The sequence below is a fragment of the Amblyomma mixtum genome, chromosome 4 (genome assembly GCF_055824585.1).
Source record: "Amblyomma mixtum isolate Tamu chromosome 4, ASM5582458v1, whole genome shotgun sequence".
NCBI lineage: Eukaryota > Metazoa > Arthropoda > Arachnida > Ixodida > Ixodidae > Amblyomma > Amblyomma mixtum.
In genome coordinates this window covers 89,002,289-89,027,250 of record NC_143015.1, presented here as the reverse complement: position 1 = coordinate 89,027,250, position 24,962 = coordinate 89,002,289, and the positions used below count along the sequence as shown (strand labels likewise).

At 45.7% G+C, this 24,962-nt stretch overlaps 1 protein-coding gene across 1 annotated transcript; it reads right to left on the bottom strand.

Annotated features, from left to right (window-relative positions):
* Positions 1 to 3,533: 3,533 nt before the first annotated feature.
* LOC149347342 (uncharacterized) lies at positions 3,534 to 23,731 on the bottom strand. The gene is made up of 3 exons (XM_089541560.1): positions 23,560 to 23,731; positions 6,024 to 6,143; positions 3,534 to 3,745 (listed from the first exon to the last, which is right to left on the bottom strand). Exons 1-3 carry the CDS (start codon positions 23,729 to 23,731, stop codon positions 3,534 to 3,536), a joined length of 504 nt encoding a protein of 167 aa, XP_089397686.1.
* Between the last annotated feature and the right edge of the window lie 1,231 nt (positions 23,732 to 24,962).

Below are 24,962 nucleotides of genomic sequence, written 5' to 3'. Positions count from 1 at the left end.
ACGATGCTTGTTAACGGACACTTGCTTGAGACGACTTGGGGTCGGGAAATTGTAATGTGTTCTATTTAAGTTTGCACCTTCCAATCCATAGGCCAAATTTTGCGGTTTTGTACAAGCTCGAGTTCAGGTTTTGAGTCTAGGCTGCATCGCACCAAGAAATGCGGTGCTCTTCTTTGCACACTGTCATAGTCACTGAGGTATATTCCTGCACTCATTACTGAATTACGAATTAAAAAAAGAATATATGTTTGAATACATAAGCATGAGAATAGGTACCTTATTTCAGCATTTTGTAGGCGCAGAGATGCAAAACGCAAAATTCGGCTGACGTACTTAGGACTGCTTACGTGTGGGAATGAAAAAGCATTAGTATCCCTGTGGGCCCTGAACCCTCCACACACGCCACCCCCCACACACACACGCGCGCGTATGAAACCACCTGGAACGCTGTCGAACCGAACGGTTGCATCAAAATATTGATACGAAAATTGTTTCTTTAGGAAAGGAATTCGCGGTGTAATTACCTCACATTTTGGTGCACACCTCAACCAGGAGGAGGTGAAAAGTCTGAGAAGCCATACAATTGAAGGCGCCTATGCCATCGGTTCGAATCCCTGTCGTAGGCTAGCCTCCAACTTGACTAGCACATGTAAGCTATTCGGAACGAGAAATCATATGGCGCCACCCAGAACGCGGCATGCCCAACGGTTGCGTCACAATTTTGGTATGAATTTTGCCGGCAAAACTGGTGCTGCATTGATGTCGGGCAGTGAAAGCATTTTTTGGTTTTACTGGTTTTATTCGGGGTTTAAGGTCCCAAAGCAACTCACGCTATGAAGGACGCCGTAGTGAAGGGCTCCGGAAATTTAGACCACCTGGGGTTTTTTAACGTGCGCTGACATCGCACAGGACACGGACCTCTGAAATTTCGCCTCCAAGTATGTATCGACGAACGACATGTATATGATTGTCTGAAATGGCCATGCTTGGCTTGCTGTGTGTGTCATACGGCCGCTCGATGACGTCAAAGCATCGTTCATGCCATAGCTGGTATTCCTGTACCATCTGCGAGTACGCACGCTAACACACGCCGCCGCCTTTTCTCGCAAAAGGGCTAGTCATGGTTTTCCGTTATAAATAACAACGAAATAACAGGTATTCGGAGCCAAAGTGTTTTCCTTTTGAGAGCGTTAGCTCTCGTTCATCACGTTTCTCGGTTTCTTGTGGTCTGCTACCACCTCCCTTCGGCGTGAAATTTTCCAAGTCGGAGGAATTCAAGATGGTGGACCCCATAGTAAATCGATAGAGCAACCCAATTAGTGATTGATTGCTGCCGTCATTAGTATATCGAATTGGTGATTGGGGATGTCACTGATTTTTTGACGTCATAGTGAAACTAGTGAAATGACTATGTTTAATCGCTTTTAACTCAATAATTAATGAGGCATCATAAAACGAGTTAGATATTTGGAATCCTCTGTACGAGTAGAGCAGGTTAGGCAGCAACATTAACTAATGAATTTAATATTTAGTTACGGTTATGCTAATATTTAATTGGTTATAATTAATTAACAGATAACGTCAAGGTCTAATGGATATTCGTAATGGGCTCGATGAGTAGGATATGTTAGACACCAATATTGTCTAATGAGGTTAATATTTACTTACGGTTAGGCTTAACATGACGGACATGTCGTAAGCACTCGGCAGCTCACAATTTCATACCTCATGGCGACCGGGCACCTACCGTCTTGAGGTAAGATAAAATTGGCCCCCAAAGAGTCGAAAAATTCTTTGGGCCCAAATTGGCCAAAAATATCCCACCTCAAGGCGGTAGGCGCTCGCTGGCCGTAAGATATGGAAAGTTGATTAATCACCAGGCAATACATCATATGGATGGTAGATGGCGCAAACGAACAGCCAACGCTCGTTAATTCGACGTGTTCCAGACGGCGGCGGCATTTTTTTTCAGGAAAACACCCTTATAAAACTAAAACTAAAATGTTTGTTCTGCTTAGCCCTGACTGACTCTAGTACTGCTCAGCACTGAGATATATACAAAGAGGGAGTGGAAGCAGAGATGGTAACCTGAAAGGTTTCCGGTTGGTTACCCTGCGTTGGGAAAGGGAATGAGGGCACAACGCTTTCAACAAATCTTTCCTTCCCATCGCCATAGAGGAATGAAACAGTCTTCCTGAAACCGTTGTCATCGAAACTAATCCCACCCCATTTAGGCAGCTAATTACAGACCACTTGATCCAACTATAACTACTTCCCTCGCGATGATCTGCCTGCAATTTGAACTGCTTGTGTTATTGCGACACCCCCCCCCCCACAAGTGTTTTCCCACTTATTTAATTTCCGTACTTTTTAATGTGTAATTTATATACTACTGCTTTGCCATTTATATTCTGTTCTATTTGAATTACCTGACGCTAATTTCACGTCAAACTTGTTATTCTTGTTATTTTTTGTTCTTTTGCTATGCTTTTTTATGTTTACATGCCTTTGTATGACCGCTTCACATCATTGTATCCCCCCCCCCCTTATGTAATGTCCCAGACGGGATCTTTAAGGGTTCAATAAATAATGATGTTGATGAAGTAAAAAAGGAAGCCAACTTACGTGGTGCTGATGTTGATAAAAAAAAGAAGAAGGGAATATATACCTCCTGAGAGGGTTCAAGAGGCAGCATGCTTCGCTTGTAAAACTGGAGCTTAAGAGAAGCGATAACTTTTTGCGCATTTTTCTTAACGAGCGAAAACATTTGGTGCTGTGCACACGAGTGGCCATCGCATTACATTTCGTTAACGCCACACACCTCGATAATGAAATGCATGAATGCGGTCAGCAGCTAGTATCGCATTACACCAATCTACCAACTCCTGTGTTAAGTGCAAAATATACCAGAGTTTTTATTTTGTGTTTGAAAAATGACTCTATAAGGAGGCGAGACAGGAAGTTTACGGAGGCGCGTTATTAGCCGTAAGAGAGGTCGTATTAAGAAAGAATTGCCGCCGCAGCCGGGACCGAACCTGCGTCTTTTCGTGTCAGCTGTTATAAAAATGGTCTATAGACGGTCTATAGATTTCTTGACTATTGACATCCTATAGATATTGCTTTCCCTCTATTCATAGTCCATAGACTGTCTATAGACAAAAGTCTACTAAAAATGTATGGCCATAAATCTATAGATTGCCTATAGACTGTCTATGGAATTTGTATTGCCTATACACTGTTCTTTAGGATTTCTTTATATATAGACAGTCTATAGACTTTATACACAAAGGACTGTAGACACTCTATGACTGTCTAAAACTTTTTTTGTAAGGGAGCAGACGAGCTCCATAACCACTGGCCTACCGTGGCAGGTAACACATTTTTACTATACTCTTTCATCAATCTATTTAAAGCAGTTCCCCTATTTAAAGCAGTTCCCCTGTCTCTGAATGCGGGACTTTTCAAAAGCCCGAAAACGAGCTTCTCTGGTTGGAGTTATGTAACCGCTTTTCGAGTGAACGCTTCAGGAGATCCTACTTTTTAATCACAAGCGGCGGAATGCGCTTCCCCTTGATGGGGTCGAGGTACTCGAACTTGAGCTGGCCATTGAGTTCTTCCTGGGTGAGAATTACGGTTGCAGCGAAACGGCTCTGGTCGGACACCACCATGCGGAGGACGACGTTGGGCGCGCTCGAATTGACGATGTCGTAGGTGTCGCCGTCTTCTAGCTTGAAGCCCTTGCTTCCTGCGACAGGCCGACAACAGATGACAAGCCGAGTTACTCTCGGGGAACTATTAACGGGAGCACAAATGCGATAATCCCCAGGAACAGCAAGGTTCCATGGTGAACTTGTTATCCCAGCGAAATTTCTGTTATTCATTTTTTTTTCTTGGCGCAATTAACTACGCTTTCCGTCACTTTGCAACCATTCATTCCTTTCATTAGAATACTAGTTATCACTTCGGTCACTGAGTCGTTGTGATACGTGACTTAAGCGCAAGCATTGCTGTGCGGTCTTCTAGGCATGCGCTCCGATTGCTCCTATATAGCACTTTTCCTCGCTTATGGCGTCAGGACTATTTAATGGACGCCTGTCGGCTCGATCCAGGCGGATGTACTCACAGGTGTGTACCCGAAGTTACTTGATATGCTTCTGGCCCTGCTGCAATTTTCATTATCAACAGTCATATGATAAACAGTGCTGTTAAAGCCTCCGGCTCCTCCCGCCTTTCCTCACTCTTTTCAAGATGCCCTTTTTCAAAAAGCACGTATTCGTCCTGCCCATTTATGTATCATTTCAGTCATATCGCCGGATATAATAACATGGTCAGCCCCTCAAAAAGCTCTAAGAGCACCCATGGAATACAAAGGCGTAAAATACACAAACTGGCATAACCTGAACGAGATCCGTAGAACACATAGAACAAATAGAAGTAATTTCTCATAAGCCTCATGAAACCTATGGCAAAAGACGCACAAGCACTCATATTGCTTTCACTGGACAATGGAAGCAGTGGCGAGTTGGCACATCGCAACAACAGCAGCATCTTGGGCTTGTTGGTTTTCCATCTTGATGCTAAGAGCGCAGAACGTAAACGGGACACAAAAAGAAAAGCGTACACAACGAGCGCTGCTTTTTAAGCATGAAATGCTTAAAAAGCTCCCGTTGTCGGCAGCGTGGTGACGTCACGCCGAGACCGAGAACCAACATCCAGGCACTGAAACGAGAATATCCGGGCACTGCACGAGACGTGACGAGATTCAAAAAGACTCTCTAAGCCCTCCTACGGGGCCGGCATACAAGCGCCGGTTGCTCTCCAAACGAGTCACAAAAAATAACTGCTGCCAGTGTCTTCTCAATGTTCATCAAGATATCACTCGAGCTGTGCATTTGATAATGCACGGAATTATAATTTCCGATTTCTAATAACGCGTGAAAAAAGCACATACATGCCACGATACACTTCGTTGTCATACGTGATCTGTTAGGGGCCTTGAGAGAAGGCCGCTTAGAGAAAGAGGGGAGCTCCAGGGCGAGAAGGGCTTTCGGCGGAAAACTGCTTTCGCGCCCTCCCCAAGGATGGCGCTACGTTCCTACACTCACACATGTAAAAGAAGCGTTTTGCGGAAAGCGATCGCTTTGCGAGTGATACGCCACAGAAGAAGACTGCTCACCCATGACCTGCCGACAACGAACACTAGACCCATTAGTTTGACTAGTACCATCTACAAGCAATGTGTTATGCCCGTAAACATTTCATGCTTACTCTACTCTCGGTTACGGGAGAGGCAGATATTCTTTTGTGCGCTTTTAATCTCCTGTCCCGTCTACGTTCTGCGAGTTAACAACAGGACATCTCAACTGAATCCTGTCAGCAGCAATGTACATAAGGCACGACAAAAGCAACCGCTGTGACCTGCAGATTCATCTCGTGAGTTTCGCAAGTGCATTTCATATTTCACGCTGACTGCATTTAGTGCAGATGCGGGAACAGGCCCAGAGGAGCATTAAACCGGATTTCTTTATCCTCGGAGGTCACCTCGATCGTTTTGTATGTTTACTCTTGTAAAAAAGCGCGAACTACGACGGGCAAGAACAAGAAAGACACGGGACGAGCACTGACTCGAAACTAAGTTTTTAATAGCAGCACCTGGCCACCTGGCGCTTACAAAGAAAAAAAAATATAAAGTACTTCACATGTTACACTAAAAGCGATAAAGCAGCAGGCAGAGATGTGCGCGATGCTCAAAGACCAGCAACAAAAGCTATTTCTTTGTGAACGATACTAACTGATGGTTTGTGACGCAATTTTGTTCATTTGCGATATCGAAGGCCTCCATCAATTCCCGCTGACGAAGTATAAGTATACAAAAGATGCCCAATTTCACGCATGCGCCGTTCCTTTGGTTGCACTCCGCTGTTCTTTTACGTCTAAGCTACAAGGCGGTGGTCGTCTGATTGGTCTGGCAAATGTTCTAGGGTCTGTGAGCTCTACTTTAGCGGGAAGTTGTTCTCGCATACCTTTGGGTGTTAGGACGGCTGCGAGGAGTACACGGAAAATGAGACAGCCGAACTCGCGTGGGAAGTGTCCAATCTTCCGGCTGGTCCCAATGGCGGGGGTCTCATTGTGACCAGGAGACCCTGCGATGAGAATGTCATCGTATGGTCGGTCCACCGCTCGGATTATTCAAGTCAAAAACAAACCTTCCGAGTGCTTAAAGTTTCGAGAGAGTCTTTCCCGTTGTGCAAGGCTATGGGTAGTACCCTGGCATTGTCTGCTCATCTAGGCATCTCGGTGTATCATAATTTCCGGTATTATCTCCACGAACTAACACTAGCGCCGTTTCTATTGCCGCGCTGTGACGTCACTTTAAGAATACCGTCAACGCGGCTGGTGGCGTCGCCTGCCGTTTTAGGTCCTTATCACGTGTGATAGTGGGTAATCGTGCGATCATACTGCTGAGAGCCGCAGAGAAAGTCGCACCGAGAAGCTTATGTCAGCTCCTGCTACTACACAAACTCTTTCAAAATGTAGAAAGGCGGGATAATTACGTTAAAGTGGGGAAGCCACTGGGAACATCGGTACTCCCAGCGGCGCAATTTAAAGGTTGTAACATTCTGTGCCTGGTTGACCAGATGTTAGGTGGGTCCTCTATCGACGATTTTCCGTGCTGTTGGCTGGCGATTCTATTTCCAAGCTTCTAACAAGGGCAGAAAGTTGTTGCCGAAAGTTGCTACATTAGGCAACATTGTGTGTTCCAGCGATACGAGGTAACGTCATCAAGGATCGACGAGGCGACGGCGTAAATCTAGAAGAGCTTCCTTTGACGTTCACTTCCTGTACGCTAATGCTTGTCTGGAGCATTTATTTGAAGCACACACTTAACTGAAGTCGGCGGTACACTGTAAAAAAATTTGCTCAAGTTTACGTAGAAACCTGGAGGCAATGCGTTGCCGAGCACTTTCCGCAATTCATAAACGGACACTTTAAGAAACACGGCCAGTCCTTAAGAAGGACTCTGTGCTCTTAATCACGGATATTACGCAGAGTTTAGTGCGTACACCAACAGTAAAAAATGGTTTGACGTCTTCCTACGTTTAACCTCTTTCGGACCCTTCTCTGTGTACTCGTACGTAAACTGTGTACTCGTACGTAAGCCAACCATATAAAAATTGTTTATGTATTCTTACGTTTAACCTCTCTTGGACCCTTTTCTGTGTACTCAAGTGATGCGGCTTGTCGCCAATGGCTTGAACAAAACTTTAAAGTAAGACGACCATACTGGCAAGCCCTCTGAAGTCATACTGACACTGCTGATGCATGGTGCGGCCAGAATGATGGCGTGGAGTGTAAAGTTTAATATAAGCTGTCAACCGCATCCAGATTCTTAATAATTGTGTGACTGATCAACGTGTCTTGACTCACGTTCAATCATGTACAGTAGCAGTCCAGGTGCAGAAGAAATGAAGTACTATTACACACAAGCTCTTCCTTTATGCATGTTGAGCATTGTGCACATACAAAGCATGTGGCTTAGAATGAAAGAAGAGTGTTTGGATGAGTAAAGGCACATACGTTTTATTTTCATGACAAATTGCATACATTGTACTTCTGCATATTGCTGTCAGATTCATCTGAAAAGCATTAGAAAGACCTCACTTAGCAAACACAATCAAACTATTCACTATTGACCAACTGGCTTTTGTAGGGTCTTGCAAAAAATATTTAATGAGAACCAAACCATTACGTTTCATTGACCAAATTCATTTTTTCTTTACAGGAAAGAAAGTAAAATCCACAGGACCAGGAAAAAACACACAATGCGCTTACCTGGACAACACTGTGTGCATGAATGCCCTGAGCTGCCGAAAAGAAGGTAGCTCACGATGGGTGCCAAAAACAATTCAATGCAGATACCTTCTTGCTGTCCATAGTACTCACTGCAAACCTTAGTGAGCAAGGAACAATGCCAACATCTTAGTATGGCCGAAAACTTGCCCACAAGCAATGTGCAAGTGCACTTCCCCAAATCTTATGCTCGCTCACAGCTTCAATTATCTCAGCACGGGCAAGAAAATGTACAGGTCTCCGATTTCGAATGAAAATGCAGTCATAAATACCGGTCACTGCCCATTGAGTATTCCAATAAGTGTGCAGTACGCCTTACGAGGAGCGCATCCTCATGCTTTCAGAAGGGGCTCTTTGCAGGAATCTAACCAAATGCCGTTGCCATGTGGACCTTATCGAAATGACCCAAAAAGATGAAGTGTCCTCATGCGTCTGGTGCAAAAAAGGGCTAAAACATGAGTCTTTCTGCTTCTTCATCAGCTGTGAAATGTTCTTTATTCCTGCTGCTTCGCACAGCCTCACAGTCTCTTTTTTTGTCTTTTTGCAAAACCGTTCTATATCAGCAAAACATCTGCCTCACAAACATTTCAGCGCCCATGAAGAAGCAGAAATACCCACGTCTTAGGTATTTTTTCACAAACTACATAAGGAAGGCTCGCCTTTCTGGGCCATTATTTCGAAAAGGTCCATGTGGCAACAAACTTTGGGACATTTTCTGCAAAGAGCACTAAGTTCTGAAGCCTTAGAATTCATTCCTCATGAGATGCCTGTTGATATGACAGGATACCTCAATGATCTGCTACTGGGGCCTGTGAGTGCACTGGCACTAAAATCAAGGATTTATACCTTTCGTCGCCACGTGCTGCAACAATGTATGTTGTGAGCAAAAGCATTAAAGGTATCGAAGGACTGTGCTTCCAGCTTGCTTGCAGAGGGAAGCGCAAGAGTCTGGCCATGCTCAGCTGTAACCTTTGCTGCTTGTTCATTGAGTTCTGCAGTGAGTACTAAGGACAAAAAGAAGGCACCTGCATCAGCTAGTCTTTGACACCCATCCTGCGTGACCTTCTTCTCGTGCAACATAGCAGGCAACTCCATAAGTTCCTTCATGCACATGGTGTCATTCGAGTCAGTGTGTTGCTTCAGCTATTTCTTCCTGGTCGTGTGGTTTGTGCTATTTTCTAGAAATTCTTTAAGAAATTAAAACCTCATCCTCCACTTCTTGAAGACAAATTGCTAGACAGGGCTGTTCCACACGTTGTGCAGCAGCCTGGCTATTTTCTCATACGTCAGAGGCACTCAGCTATCAAGCAATGGTTACTGTATTCAGCAGTGGAGTGTACAAGCGAGATATCATTATTTTCAAGTTCTCGCAGTGGCATCTCATGCAAGATTATCGAAATTCTCCTCAATTTGTGCTGATATTTTCAAGGATACGCACTCTTATTAGGTGAAAAACAAAAGCTGGTCACATACGAAACAGCAGAAGCAGAGCACCAAGGTACTCACCAATTGCTTGAAGAGCTGTCTGCCAGTTCTCGTGCCATCCCAAATATGGGTACTTTTGAGTGCACTCCTGTCAATGTCTTCATCACGTCAAGCCACTCCAGAATTTCGGTCGAAAGATTTCCCTCTAAAAAAAAGGAGTTTGTTTTGTTAGACTGGTCATATGTAATTTTACTTTGCACTAGGTACATGGCATTTTACTGCCCTAGACTAAACAATACCAATGATGAATCACCTTTCGAATTTTGTCATATATGATCACAAAATTTGGTGTATGTGATACACTCTTATAAATTCTGATCAAAATAAAGCTGACATAGTTAAGTATCACTTCTAGAAATGTGGTATCAAGGAAGGAGGCTAACCAGATAACCTGCATGAATGTTTTTTAGATGGATGCAAGAGTCGGAACTCTAGCATACAAAATGTAGAGGGTCATCCACTCTTACTGCGAACACATGACCGCTCTTTTCAGACAGCCACTGCAAGTGACACAGCTGCTCATTGCAGCAGTGTGGCGCTGGAGAAGGAGCTGAATGTGGTGTTTCGCCTCATCTGCCAATTCGTTTCGATGGCCTTCCAATGAGCCTTTCAAAGAGCACAGCCATGGGCTCGCGTGTTCGCACTAAGAGTGAACGAACCTGTACAATATGGCAGGTTTCATCTTCTAAGATGTAACTTCATGCTCCAATCACGATCTAATTATGCATAAATATTTTCAACCTTCCATTCTGCATAAAGGAAAAATTCCTATGGGCTCTGTTCACCAGCCTCTGCAAGTACACGCAAACTGTGCATGTTTTACATTCAGTTTTGATAGCTTTGCTCTCTATATGACGTCTTGTAGTATAAAACAAAAAAATGAAATTTTTCAGTGGTCGAAATTTCCGGAGCCCTTCACTACCGCGTCTCTCATAGCCTCAGTCGCTTTGGGACGTTAAACCCCAACAAATCAAATCAAACAAAACAAATCAAATTAATTTTTCATATTGCCTGAGCTACTGAGGAGGTACAGAATATAAATGCAAAATGCCTTTTGTCCCTGCATAAAATTGTTAATACAGATACAGCTGTTCATAACTGAAAGAACTATTGTGCACAACTGGGCTATTTGGTATTAATTCGCTGAACCCAGAAAATGTGTGTAAAATATGGGAAGTCCTAGTTCTCTCTCGTTCTTGTGTTCATTTTTTGCTACTCGTTTCAACAAACCAAGGCTGAAAAAGCATTAAAAGATGGACATGCAAAATAGTATAAGTGCAGCAATTCATACGCCTTTACAATGTGGCCATATATCATTATGACATGTTACAGCCAGAGTACCATATCTATTCACCATGCCGGAGCACTTAAAAAAGGTGAAAGAAGTACTAAACGAAGGTTTGCTAATTCCCTAAGCACGTCGCAGAAAAAATGAGGCTGGGTGTGATGTCTCACCTCTGTAGAAATCCAAGTCATTACATTTGCTTCCCCCATGATGAACGCTCACCACATAATAAGGCGAAAGAAGGTTTGTCATTTCCAAGAAAAGGTCATGGATCCATAAATAGTGCTTCCTGCTCATAAGACAGAGCGGCACTCATTGGACATTCTAGCTGCAACGCAAAAAGCAGTACGTTTGAGTGGACGAAACTAGAAAGAAAGCATAAAATATCTATGGCCAGATGTCTGAACTGAAAGAAATTGAGGGTATTGTAATAGTGAATATGTTAATATATCGCATGCAAGATATGCATGACATTCAACTCAGCCACCATTGGCTTAGCTACTATCTTGCACATTATTATCACAAAAATACTGATATAGTACTGTCAGCATTAGTAGTAGCAGTGAAGATTTCATGGAAATAAAGGAAGGGACTTAGTGTTGGCTGTCATTTTCACAGCAGGCACCTGACCAACAGCCAGTGCAAAGGCAACGGGAGAAATGGCCGAAGAGATGACCAGGAGGAAGGAAGATAGCATAGGAGGACATGGAGGACATAGGATACAATAGGAAGGCAAGGCTTGCATAAAGCAAAATTAAGACATTAGCAAAGATGTGCAAGACCAACCACATCACTGTACAGAGTGGAAGACTTTCATTTACCATATTTAACTCACAATGTGCTCTCATATATCCTTGTAGTAAAATTGGCGATTATTAATACCATAACTCAAGGAGTGAAACCAATACAGGGGTGAAGGGCAGTGAATTAGCCATGGGCGTGATGCTTGTGCCTTCCTAGCGGGAGACAGATTGACGATTCAGTTGAATATCAGGTCTCAGATACTAATAGTTCAATATTGGCAGCTGCGCATTGTTTCACGCACCCGTCTAAAGCATATGTGCAGCATTTTTCACAAGACAGTGCATGCTTCAGTTGGGGTATCTGCTGGGTAGTGTACAGTCAGGCTGGAATGAAATATGAGCCACGCGGATGAACGAAACAAATTATTTTGCCTGTGCGCTTTCAACTGCAGTATACAGCTAGCCTAATTCATGTTTCAGGGTAAAGAATCTACCGAAGTACTAATTTCCAAGCCTTTTCTAAATGAATACCTCGCTGTAAAGTAGAAAAGTATGACATGTGTGTTTGCATTTCATTCCGCCCTGACTGTACATGCAGAACATGTCTGTAATAAGTATTATTACCAGTGATGGCTGTTACTTCCAACACTAAGCAAATAAGTGAAACCTCCAAGCCCTCCTTGAAGGAAAGAGTCTATGCAGACAAGATGCTAAACACGCTTTGAAGTATGCAGATTCGATATTCAGCACGGCAAATACTGCTACATTAATAGCGAGCACTTCAGGTCAATACACGGTGCCTTTGAAACTTCTTGCCTAAAATTTGCTCGCGGAAATGCAGAACACATGCAAAAGTGCAATCTGTAGGCACAACAAGTCATGCTGTGCAAGCAAGAAGAAAAAAAAAATGAAGGCAATGCTGTGATACTCTTTCAGTCATTCAGGAGTAAAAATGGTAATGCATGCTGGCAGATGTTGCTACTTTAACAATGAAAAATAGCGGCTTCTGCTCACTTACAACAAACGCTTTCTCTGAACAAACAATGAAATAAGCAATGCCAGTCATGCAGCCTCTCGTCATTCCTTTTGCGAAGACAGCCTTTAATGCTGGAATGCAAGCCTCCCCGCCAGTGCAGCGACACAAATACGCGGAGGTTCGAAGGCCAACGATATAAGAGTTAATTTACCACGTCGTCATTATAACGTAAACGATTCACACGCGCTCTGCACCAGGCCGCCAGTCAACGCCAACTCTTGGATCACGGTACATGATAGTTTGCACCCAGTGTGCGACGCTGCCAAAAAACACGAGTAAGCAGTGTATCCAAGTGAGCGCAAAGCAGATGTAGTCAAGCACATGCAGCAGCCGATGAGCAACCTAGATTATGAAAACGGGCGCACTAAGGCGCGCGTGAAACGGAAAGGAGCGCGAAAGGCGCGCAGGCCAAAGGTCCCTCCTGAAAACGATAATCTACGGCGATAATCGAGGCGACGATGGCTGAAGCAGGCAGAAGCTCGAACTGGCACGCTAAGCACAGCACGGACAAAATCCGACGACGCAGAAGAGTGCGCTGAGAACATGTCGAGAAGAGAGAAGAAGAACCGCGGCAGAGGCATGGGGAGGGAGGCGAGCGCTTCGAGAGACGTACCGCCATGGCCGACGTTCTGTCGGGCAGCCGCACACCCGACAGGAAGAAGAGCCACTCGGGCCACTACAGGAGCTGCGGTGAAACGTTGTCGGCGAAGACGCGCGCAAAAACAGTTGAGGGTTACTCTGGTTGCGCGTGGAACGACCAAAGTGGCGCAATGGCTGGCGTACGCCGGCGTGCACCACAACGCCCGAAAACAATTACCGTCCACCGCCAGCCAAACATATTCAGTGCTTGGCTTAGCTTGGCTTGCTCAACGAACGCGACAGTCGACAATAGAGGAAGTCGCATGGTACGGTCAACCTTGGAATGCAGGGGAAGGTAGGAAGAAAAAAATAGACCGCGGACATTCACGCCGAGGTTGAGAGGAGGATGCCCTCTCCCGAACGGCACGGTCGGCGTGCTCTCTGGTTGGAAAGGTTCCTTTACACAATGGGCGCATTCCTCCCTTCTCAACAGCCTCTAACCCTGCGAAAAAAACTTTACCCAAGGAAAAGCAGAAAGGAACTGGACGCACACCCTCCAAGTAGTTACATGCTACTCACTGCGAGACGCCTCAAAGAGCAGTTGTAGTGAGCAATTCTCTGCGTACTGCTTTCTTGTTTTCCAATGCGTTAATTAAATCAGTTTGTTAAAGTTTTGTCGTATTTATAATTGACCTAAAGCGAACGAAACATCTTTGCTTCACGAACAAAACGGGTCGTTTTTCGAAGGTTGCTGGAAGCGGCTGCAAAATAAAGTTGTTTCTCTCTCTCCGGAAGCTGCTGCACTCTGCTCGGTGATCTACGCGACGCATTAGGGCATTCCGTAGTAAGCACTAAATGAACGCGAGATTCTTGTGGGCTAGTGACAACGCTTTTGCATACCTGGGACCTGGAATGTCGTTTACGCAGGAACACCCCGCTGTGCGCGCTTGAGACAGCACCTGTCTTCGCAGCGAAAGGTGAAATACGACTCCGGCACAACAAATCGTTTGATGCAGAGCACTGAAATTACACTTACCTTTCACACATCGGTCTTCCGTGCGTCAAAGCGTACTTGCGCCACTGCGTCTACAAGAACGCAAATTGTCGTTGAAAAGAGAAGCAAAGTGGAGCCGCCACCACAGCAGCGCACTCAGTGGCGTAGGGGTATAAAGGTGACCCCAAGGCACCGACCGAGTTCAAAGCGAGTATCTCTAAAATTTCGGGGGAGGAGGGGGGAGTGGGATGAAGGGTGTATGAGCACCAGCACAACTTGCTTGGCTGCGCACATGCCCCTGGCCTCCCCCCTTTCGTTCCCAGATATCGCAAGTGTAGCAGACATGCAATTTTTTTTCTGCACCAATTTTGCAAAGAAAGGGTGCTGCGTAAGCGCATTTTCACATCTGCTGTCAGACCGTAACGCTTGGCACACCCTGGAAATGCGGCACCGTGCAAAAAAAGGCGGTCAGTTAACAAAAAGGCTTCAAGTTATAATTATCGATTTCAGAGGCAATATTGCATTTGCAAAATAGAATTGAAATTTAATTGAATGTGTTGTAACCCAAACACCACTTTTCAAAAGTCTTAGTAGGTGCTACGGCCTGGAGTATTTCGGCTCTGTGGGCAGCCCTGAACCGAAGCGAATATTAAAAAACCGCGCCAGTGACTTCTCTCCGCTCATTTGCAGCATTTGTCAAATGCTATAAAAAAGAATTTAACAGCAATGTCATTAACGTTTGACCAAAACCAAAACGTAACGCTGCTGTGATGGTTCCCGTATTAGCTGGGACGGCTCAGGGGCCCACAGAAACCGTCAGACAGATATTGCCCCCTTTCCAATAACAAATTATTATTGATCATGCAGGCATGAAAGTCAGCAGCGGCGTCAAATCATGACAACCTTTGCTCTGTTTCTGTTGTCGTTAATTAAGTTATTAATGCGTTTGGCGGTAACACAAGGCCGAAGGAGTCAACCGCTGTGTGGTGTTAAGCTTTGCTGCCTAACAGAATGTTCAAGTTTTCTTCCCTGCAACGCCTACGGGCGAATAATGACGATTCCTCCGTTATTGAACTGAAGTACGGTCTCCTCCTCCGTGTTTTCTAAAAATGCAAATCGTCCTTTTTTTCCACGTAGTAAGTCTCCGTTAAGTCACGGAATTTTTTTACAGTGTATGCAGCTGTTCAAATGAAGCACATAGCTACGTGGCCTGTGTAATAGGCATCCTCAGCTTCTTAGAGGGGCGGCTTGCCCACACTTGTTGACGTAGCGAATGATGCGCTGCACAGTAGTAGAGGTGACTAGAAAAAGGAAAAAAATTGGCCGTGGTCTAGCTCTGGTTAAACCTGGAGTGACGCGAGAGCTCCGCCGAGCCGCCTGCTTATACAATTGCGACACCTCTCCCCCTCTCCACTCCCCCTTCCCCGCTCTACAAACGCATGCGCGCCGATGTTGCAGAACGGTATGGCCGGCGCGCCGCGCCACTTGCAGCAGCAGCTGCTCCGCACCGCGTGACCAAAGAAGAGCTGGCGTAGTGTAGCTCTCGCTACAAAATGATTCGTAAATCGCTATTATCATCTAACCACACCGCTGTTACTGGCTTTGGCACAGCCGGCAGCGCTGAACGGAGTTCCTAAAAGGTTCGTCAGCTACTGAAACGTAAAAGTGCATTCCCGTTTCGGACGTTACGTTCTGTGTACAGAGTATAACATTGATGCGCATGCGGGAAACAAGATCACTCTCACAGCTTGAACTTAAATAGTGGGATCAATAAAAATGCGCGCAGCATCTGTCAGAGCGCCAAACGGACCTAAGGCTAAACCACAGAAACGCGATTTTTTTTTGATGACCACGTGTCAGCATGAAATAAACTTAATCAGGTACTGAACATAAAATCTATAAAGAAATGGAGGGGCATAAAAAAGCAGCCAAACTGCATTAAAACGCCAAGATTTTCGAACCATGACGTCAGTGCAGGAAACTTCACGAACGACGGTGAATTTGCCGCGACGTGTTCCATTGTTAGTGTTTCGAAAGCGACAATGATTGACAATCAGTGCAGTTTTGATGGCGTAAAGTGCTACCGCTGATGTTCTCGTGATCCGTAAACTACCAATGGGAAAAAACAACATGGAATCAAACACAAAAATACACAGCAGAATGAAAAGTGCAGCGGAATTCGGGAAGGGAGTCCATCCCGTCACGCCACGCTGCGTAACCGTGGAAGGGCACCGCTCATACTTCTAGGCTGTAACGTGGCACAGCACTCAATTCACGCGGCAGCTCACACTGCAAACGACGTCGATATATGAAATTAGGTCGGGCATTTCATGCCATTTTGGTTGATACTGAGAGAGAAAATTCTGTATAGCCCGCGAAAATAGATATCGCTCATAAAGAGCTGCAACGCGAGAAAATTGACAGGAGCTGGCTTCCACGGCTTTTTCGTTAACTGCAGTCACTAGAAAAACTGGGGGAACATGCGTTCCAGGAATCGACCACGGCCCCTCGCAATAATGAACCTTGCTGTCGCTATTTTCACAGCATTTTATTCGACCACGACCAGACGGGCAGTTTCCTGTATTTTTTTGAATTTTAATTCATTATTACTTTCATCACAATTAACAGCCACACTTTTCTGCAGCGACAGGAAGTGTGCATCGAGTCGAGCGTGATACCGATATTATGCAACATTTATTTGTCCAGCATTGACCGCACCTTGTTTGGTGCACTGGACAGCGAAAAGGTCGGTAGTTTTAAACACGTTGACTATTCTCATGACATCTTGAAGAGATGGAGCCATTCTATACATGACGATGTCATTGCAGCACTTCATTGAGAGTAACTCCATAGGTTTATATGAGTTGCCTATCGATAATGTTCTGCAGTTCCTGGACTTTAACTTTACCTTCCTCACATGTACACGTGTGTTGGTGCTTATGCCCCGCATAAGTCAACTGTAGCCACATCATTGCACTCGCTCTCAAACTATTAGAAGGGTTAATGATTGCTAATCAGAATATCGAGAAAGCTCTAAATAAATCTTGTACACATGCAGTGCAAGCCAGCTTCGATATGAAGATTTCAAGATTGAGAGAAGCTAGTTTTCCTGACGTGTTTTTGCTTGGAGCTGTTGAAACGCTGAAAAAGAAGTTAAAGCGGCTTTGAAAGTAAACATTGATATAGCTAGCAAAGCCAACAGGCCAATAGCAATTACCTCCACAGAAGTTAAAGCGGCTTTGAAAGTAAATAGTGATATAGCTAGCAAAGCCAACAGGCCAATAGCAATTACGTCCACAGGACTGTACACAATTTTAAGAGGCTACAGAACAAGCACGATGTCCCACTGGTATTCTCGGCACCTCACTTTGGTTCCCGCCTTGAATAACATATTACCAAAAAAGCAGCAACGTGCCTGCATCGTGAAGCACAAGAACCCCTATGCGGACTGCGAAGTTGCCGTTGTGAATCTGATCCTACTGACAAGTGGGATCAGAGCGAGGGGCAAAACGCAGAGCGCAGAGTGAGCGAGGGGCAGAGCGACGGGCAAAACGGAGCAGGTGAAGGAAGAAAAACCCGTAAAAAGGGTGAGAACAAACAAGAGCAACAGAAAAAAAAAATGTAGAGAGGATACGCGTACTTAAGCTCGACCTTGATGTTAAGGTGAGGCAGCATTAATGGGTACCTTCAGTGGCCCGGGGTTCTGTTCACGTTTTAGTTGGCAGGTATGGTCATCCTCTATTTTACATTCGTAGATCGCGGAGGGAGAGCTCATGCCACTGACGGCGCAGTAGTGCAGTGGCTATCGACGCTCCTCTACCCCAGCAGGTAACTGTTTCAAACACAGCCGTCGGTGGAACTTGTGAGACCCGCGTTACCCTTCTCGAGCGACCTCCCGTGAGCAGTATTTGATCAAACTGCCAGCTTCCCACGGTGAGTGGTTAGCTCAAAATCCGTTAAGCAGGTTGGCACCTGCCACAAAGTGGAAGTTTTGATGACGTCACCAAGGTAATGTGACCCCGGTGGCAAGCCCTGCTCTTTTCGCTCATAACGCCGGCGCGGATTTTCTACACAACGGAGGCCTTAACGCTGTCACGTTAAAACTATGGGGAAGCTTACGTCATCTTAAAAGTGGAACACGATGGCACCAGAATACACACTTTCGCAGCTTCTGTAGCAAGGTCTGTGTGTGCTTGCGTCGGTTTATTTGCAATTTTCGGCCCAACCACTCCAATATTCGCATCATTACGAGATGCAGCCACGCATGCAAATAGACCAAGGCCTAACCACAACTAGCGCAAGATTGGGACTGCTAGCTGTAGAAGCAGTTCGCTATCCTCTGAGCGTGCCCACAGTTCCATATGTGCGATTTTTTCTTATTCTGTTTCAATTTTTCATCAAGGTTGTTCTAGAGGCTGGAGGAGGACTATGGCAGTGGATTACTCGCAATCTGTTGGCATGTGATGGCGTCTCACTATGCATTAGTGGTTGGTTTGGTTTATGAGGTTTAACGTCCCAAAGCGACTCAGGTTATGAGAGACGCCGTAGTGAAGGGCTCCGGAAATTTCACCCACCTGGGGTTCTTTAACGTGCACTGACATCGCACGGTGCACGGGCCTCAAGAATTTTGCCTCCAACGAAATTCGACTGCCGCGGCCGGTATCGAGCCCGCATCTTTCGTGTCAGCAGCCGAGCACCATAACCACTGAGCCACCGCGGCGGCTTGCACTATGAATTAATTAACTAATTATTTTATCAATGCAGTGGCATTGCAACATGCCATGATGGACAGGTTGCTCACAATCTGATGACCAGGTTGAGACCTGTCGCGGTAAGCAGGTTGTGATGACGTCACAATGCCAAGTGACCTCTCACGAGCAATCAGAAAATTTTGTCTGAGACATATGGGTGGGGATTCGATGAGACGACAATGCTGATGTTTTCGCTTTAAAAACAACAAAAGTGGGGGACTGAATATCTCATGAAGTAGCAGCTCTCCTCAAAGGCCTGGCACGAGAAAACGCCGCCTTAGCAATGCGCCCTCTGGAAACATGAAAGGCAAAAAGTGAGCACAGCGGAGTGAGACTTACAAAAACGGACCCCATAGAGCAGAGTGGAGGAAGAATGCAGATCGAAGAAAAACAGGGGCCAAGCCGGCAATCTCATCCCGCAAGGGTAGGGCGAAAAGAATTGCAAAAGATATGGAATATCCAGGCTGGAAAGGACAACCCGGAAAAACCCCAACCTTAGACAGGCAAGAACAGCTCACTCATAACAATAACACAATAACAAAATTGGTTGCGACACTTACCCCCCCCCCCCCCCCCCACCTCCCTTCCTAATGGTACGACACGACAGTGTTAATGTTTTATGTACATATATGCGGAACTGTTACATATATGCACATATATGCACATATGTACATATATGTACAGTCTTTGTCAAAAGTAACCAGGCTGCATGGTTTACTTCTATCTCACGCAGTGTAGCCCTTACAGCTTAGCTGAAGCTGAAATGGTCGTCTAAGGTAAGGACTGGGAATCTTCTTACCTTCCAGCACCTTTTGATCTTTAGGAAAGCCACAAGGGCTCCAGTATACAAGCTAGAAGCAAACCATGCAGCCTGGTTACTTTTGACAAAGACGGTACATATATGCGGAACTACATATATGCGGAACTTAAATAACAGACCCATGAGAATCGTCGTACTGCTCCTTGGGCAGATGTGCGACCCAAGCTGCTGTTCTCTAGAGACCTCTAGCGACCAGCCTTTAAGCGCCACTTGCAATGGTGGCCATTTTGGTCACAATTCGATGGGCAAGCTGTGATGACGCCACTAGGTCCCGTGACTTTTGCTCACAATGCTGCCGGATTTTCTGCCATCGCTTTAATAAGAACGGAAGAAACAACGCACAGAAGACGACAAAAGAAGCAGAGGATCTGCTTTGGATTACCAACTCCATTAGAAGGAAATCACGTGTTTTCTCTTTCGTTCGAGGCGATCGAAGGGGTTCTGTTAATTCTGGAGGCTTCTAGTTTCTACCTTGAGTATTTGCTCTTATTCACGGATTATACAAGACGATCGAACCTGAGATTTATGCAGAGCGTCTTCCCCCTGAGCTTCAATAGGAGAAACGGTGATTTGGCAGCCACAAGTCCGAACCACAACCCCTTAACTCTTCTCAAAGGAATGCGAGAGAAAGCCCAGGCCCTCTTAATGAACAGCGAGTCAGCAGGGTGCCGCGGTGTTTGACGCGGAGCTGCCAAGGATCCGGTTCTATGAAGGAAACGCCACCGTGCAGCTGAATGAGCCGCTGTTGGCCATCTTTGCTGCTGTATCCACGGCCAGGCGTGAATAGGGGGATGGCGCGAGTGTGCTGAGAGGCACAAGAGCTTCTGGTGAACAGCCTACTGAAAAAGTGAGACCTTTCACGGGTACGGTGAACAAAGGGTCGTCCAAAGAATGCACTCGTACACCAGCTGAACTTAGGATAGCTCTTGTTTTGTAAGTTTCTTTTAGTTGTCGCCCACGCGTGTTGTGCAGTCGGCTGCGCCCTGGACAGGGAACATTTCGAATGTCCGGCAGAGGCACGAACTTTCTCCCGCACCGTCCTCTCAACCTGTGCATCTCGCCATCCCTCACCGTAACCCTCACAAATTTTTTAGAGCTCATCCTCACTCAACCTCACTACATCGACATAATTTCTCATGAGGTGAGGGTGCCCTCACAAGGGCGTGCCCTTGCGGGGATGTCCATGTCTTGTTGTGGGTTTGGGACCTCTGAGGTGAACTGGTTAACTGTTAAGAGGTCTTTGCGACTGAGAGCAACAGGGGTGACTCTGCAACACACCGTGTCGTTCACATCATCATCATCATCAGCCTGACTACGCCCACTGCAGGGCAAAGGCCTCTCCCATGCCTCTCCAATTAACCCTGTCTTTCGCCAGTTGCTGCTACCGTATCCCCGCAAACTTCTTAATCTCATTCGCCCACCAAACTTTCTGCTGCCCCCTGCTACGTTTGCCTTCTCTTGGAATCCACTCCGTTACCCTTAAGGACCTGCGGTTATCTTGCCTTCGCATTATATGCCCTGCCCAAGCCCACTTCTTCCTCTTGATTCTGACTAGGATGTCAGTAGCCCGCGTTTGTTCCCTCACCCACTCCGCCCGCTTCCGATCTCTTAACGTTACACCTATCATTTTTCTTTGCATAGTTTGCTGCGTTGTCCTTAAGCTGAACCCTTAGCGTGCTGTTTGACCGGACAGTGACGAAAAATTGACGATATGCGGCACTGAGAGATGACATCGTTTAACAGCTTAGAGCCATATGTTGCTAAAGAAGTTGTAGGCAACAATGAAAAATAATGAAATAAAAAATACCGGCATCACTGCAACTGGCCGTGTTAGGAAGCAGGCTGGATTCACAGCAATCAGGATTTAGTGCAGACATTTGCGAGCAAAGGCATCACCATTGTTTATATTGGACGCCGATTATGGAGTGTTTTTTGTCATCGGGGAAACGAGTCTAAAACCAGTGCGGGGAAAGAAGTTTAAGATTTGATTCAATTTTCACGACAACAAAGACATCATTTGCACCCACACGTACACACGCAGACCCCGAAAAGTAATGCAATCAACTTTAACAAGCACAGATACTAAATGAAATATTCCCTGCTGTTCTTTTAAATGAGCGCAATAGTTCTTTAGCAGTCGAATCATGGCATACAATATTCTTTTGATAGCAAGGATACATGCTGATGATGCTGTGCTTTTTCGGCGCAAGGGCCTCTAAGGCCAAAGAGCGCCAAACCTAAGGCTTTTGGTTGGCTCGGGCTAATATATGTACACTTGTTAAAATCAACACCGGGTGTATCGGGCCTAAGAGTAATGAGTACGTACATGATTACAGTGTGTAATCATAGGCCGCCGCGGTGGCTCAGCGGTTATGGTGCTCGGCTGCTGACCCAAAAGACGTGGGTTCGATCCCGGCCGCGGCGGCTGGAATTTCTTTGGAGGAGAAATTCTAGAGGCCCGTGTGCTGTGCGATGTCAGTGCACGTTAAAGAACCCCAGGTGGTCGAAATTTCCGGAGCCCTCCACTACGGCGTCTCTCATAGCCTTAGTTGCTTTGGGACGTTAAACCCCATAAACCAAACCAAACCAGTGTGTAATCATGGCCAAAGGATAAATGCCACAATGTCAAACGTCCAGCAGCGCGGCGTTCCTTGAACCTTCAGTTCAACCTGTCCGGTAGTAACTTATTTGTAGGCTGCGAAAAAAATTTAAGTGTACCTGAATCCATAGGCTACAGCATTTCAACGCCAAAAGAACACTTACAATAAAACGAACAATTTTTAACTTAGAAATGTCTGACAAGCTAAACACATGTTTCGCAAACACCTGCCAATATATCGCAAGTAAACTGCTTGCCTTGCCCCGAATTTAGCTGAGTTCCCAGAGGCCACGCCACACAACTGTATACTTTGAAATGACGGCGTTGAAGTCATTTTCTTGTATACACGTCACTAGCTTGAATCGAGTGGAAAGAGGTTTTGATAGCTTTCTTATCTCAGCCACTAATTCCTTCTTTTTTGCTACCGTCAAAACATTGACATCCACGGAAAGAGCCAGTGACTAAGTTTTTATCAAGAAGAAATTTTAATGTAATTTTCCATAGCGTCCTTTACAGCGACCAACGCTGAATGCCGATTACTTCATCAAAGACGCTTGGGCAGAATGGTTTCCCCAGAGGCATCTCAGAGTGAAGTACCGGCACCTCCGACATAGAAGGGAGCACGATATTAACACTGAGTGAATGACCGCTCCATAAATGTGAGTGAAGAACCTCAACCAAAGTAATAACAAAATTTCTGACAACCGAGAAGCTCTGACGTTCACTGCCTGCGCCGAACGTGTCGCTAAGCGAGTCAGTCGGAGTGCGCCATTGCAATTAAAGAGAAAAAGGCGGAATGTGGACTCAGAATCCTGATGGCAGCTGGGGGTGTGGTACGGCACAAGTGACTGTCATCCTGTTCAGTTCTCCAGAAGTCTGGTTGTTTTAGCGTGCTACATGAAATCTAGATTTAACAGCTGCAATTTAGTGGAAGTGCACATCTATTCAAGAAGTCGTTCGAATCATGCCCCGTCGCCAATGCCAGCCAGGGCTATTCGATCATATACATCTTGGCAAACAGCGCGTCGGAATACGGCTGTTTGCAGCTGCCACATGGCATAGGTTTGCAGACGGTAGAACCGCCATTGAGCAAGAAAAGCAGGCATTGGTGGTGTTCTCCTGACTTATATCTCCGCTATGGACGTGGTTATACGCTGGGCTGAATAGTCTGACTGGGGCTCTTTCTCATTCCACTTTATTTTTGCCTTTAATTTCGATTTTAGCATGGAATGAGACTCCGACTGGGGCTTTGGTGCCGTGGAGAAACTGTGCTAACCTCCAAATGTCGGCCCAGTCTGACAGCAAGATTTTGGAACATGCGCTGAGGAGCTCTTGGTGCCGACGTTAGCAGCGAACGACGGAGCTATTGTGCAGTGTGCGCGATGGGGTAAAACATTAACGGGTTGCTTCACGTACCGGTCATAGCTGACGAGAAGCGCCGGTCGGGGGTCACAGGATCAGCCTTCCGAACCATGGACGGCAGCAGGAGCAGCAAGAGAAGCCAGCTCGCAAGAACTCCTTTTCTTCTTCTGCTTGCCTCGCGCGCACTGCTCGTGGCCTGTCTTAGCGGGGACACAGTCGTCTTCATCCCGATGCGCGCCACGATGCCGAAAATTATTATCAACGCTGATAATAAATGCGGTTTATATCAAGTGGAATTCTAACAAAATATGCAATATTAACATTGCAGCGTTTGGCACAGGGGCTAAAATGACGGGTTGACGGGCTGCGAGGAGTGGTTACGCCTCAACGCATGAGAAAATAACGCCACATCTTTCGGATCACATAGGACACGTAAATCCTTTCTCTCAATTGTAGACTACTCCAACTTCCCGTTTCGCCTTCCGACTAGTCTGACAGCGTTTTAAACGGGGACTTTGGCCGAAAGCTTCTCAAAATGAAACATAATTCTCACCCTGGTGTGAGGAGAAATCATTTATGTGCTGTTGGTCGGTGGTGTTGAAGTAAAGACCAGAACTAAACTTTTTTACCTGAGCCGGGATTAAAGGTACAGTGTTACGCTGTAAAAAATGCAGCGCTAAGCCATTGCGCTGCAAAACCGATGGAGATTAAGGTCCTTAATTATTTTTTTAACCATCATCATCGCATTTATCTTAAATGATGCACACTGGAGCTGCCTAACCGCAACCCGCAGGACTGTACCGTTTAAAGAACGGAAATATGCCATCTGGACAACTCCTCAGCAAGGAGGACATGTCCATGCTGGGTTCCGCTACTCGCCGTTGAGAAACCGTTTATTCGAGGTCTGCAGTCTGAGAAATCTGCAACCGCGTAATGTAAGCAAACAGAATGGATTTTCTTTTATGGAAGATTACTACGACTTTTCCTGCTAAAAGAGTGACGTACATAACCGCCAGCTTATTTGAAATGGCTCAAGATAACCCATACAGTTTCCACACCTTCAAGGCAAGCTTTTGAAGTTGTCATGACTAATAAAGGTACAGCCGCCCTGATTTTTAATAATATAGCGCGAGCGTCGACCGAACTGCTGGTCAGCGCCTTATAACGGCGATAAGCGTGCAACAAGGCGAGAGTTCGCGCACGCGCACGAAGGCAGAGCGTCGTCTACGCTGTTCCGAGCACGAGGACACACGCCCTGCCACAGTATCAGTTCGCAAGATCCCGCCAAGTCCTAGAGCGCATGCGCATGATTAATATGTGAAACTGCATGAGTCGTCATTTCTTTCGCTCTCTTTTCTTTTGCCTATTACGGGAGGCCAGCCTGGCGATGCAAAGTTATGATAAGAAAAAAATAAAATCAAAGAAATATAGCAGCACATTGAAACCATTGCCTGGAT

Excerpts from the sequence above, each read along its gene's own strand:
- LOC149347342 (XM_089541560.1), bottom strand. The coding sequence starts at position 23,731 with ATGAAGACGACTGTGTCCCCGCTAAGACAGGCCACGAGCAGTGCGCGC. Across the intron at positions 6,144-23,559 it reads CTTCTCGTCAGCTATGACCG|GGTCTCCTGGTCACAATGAG; the intron begins GTACGTGAAGCA and ends TTCTCATCGCAG. Across the intron at positions 3,746-6,023 it reads AGCCGTCCTAACACCCAAAG|GAAGCAAGGGCTTCAAGCTA; the intron begins GTATGCGAGAAC and ends GGCCTGTCGCAG.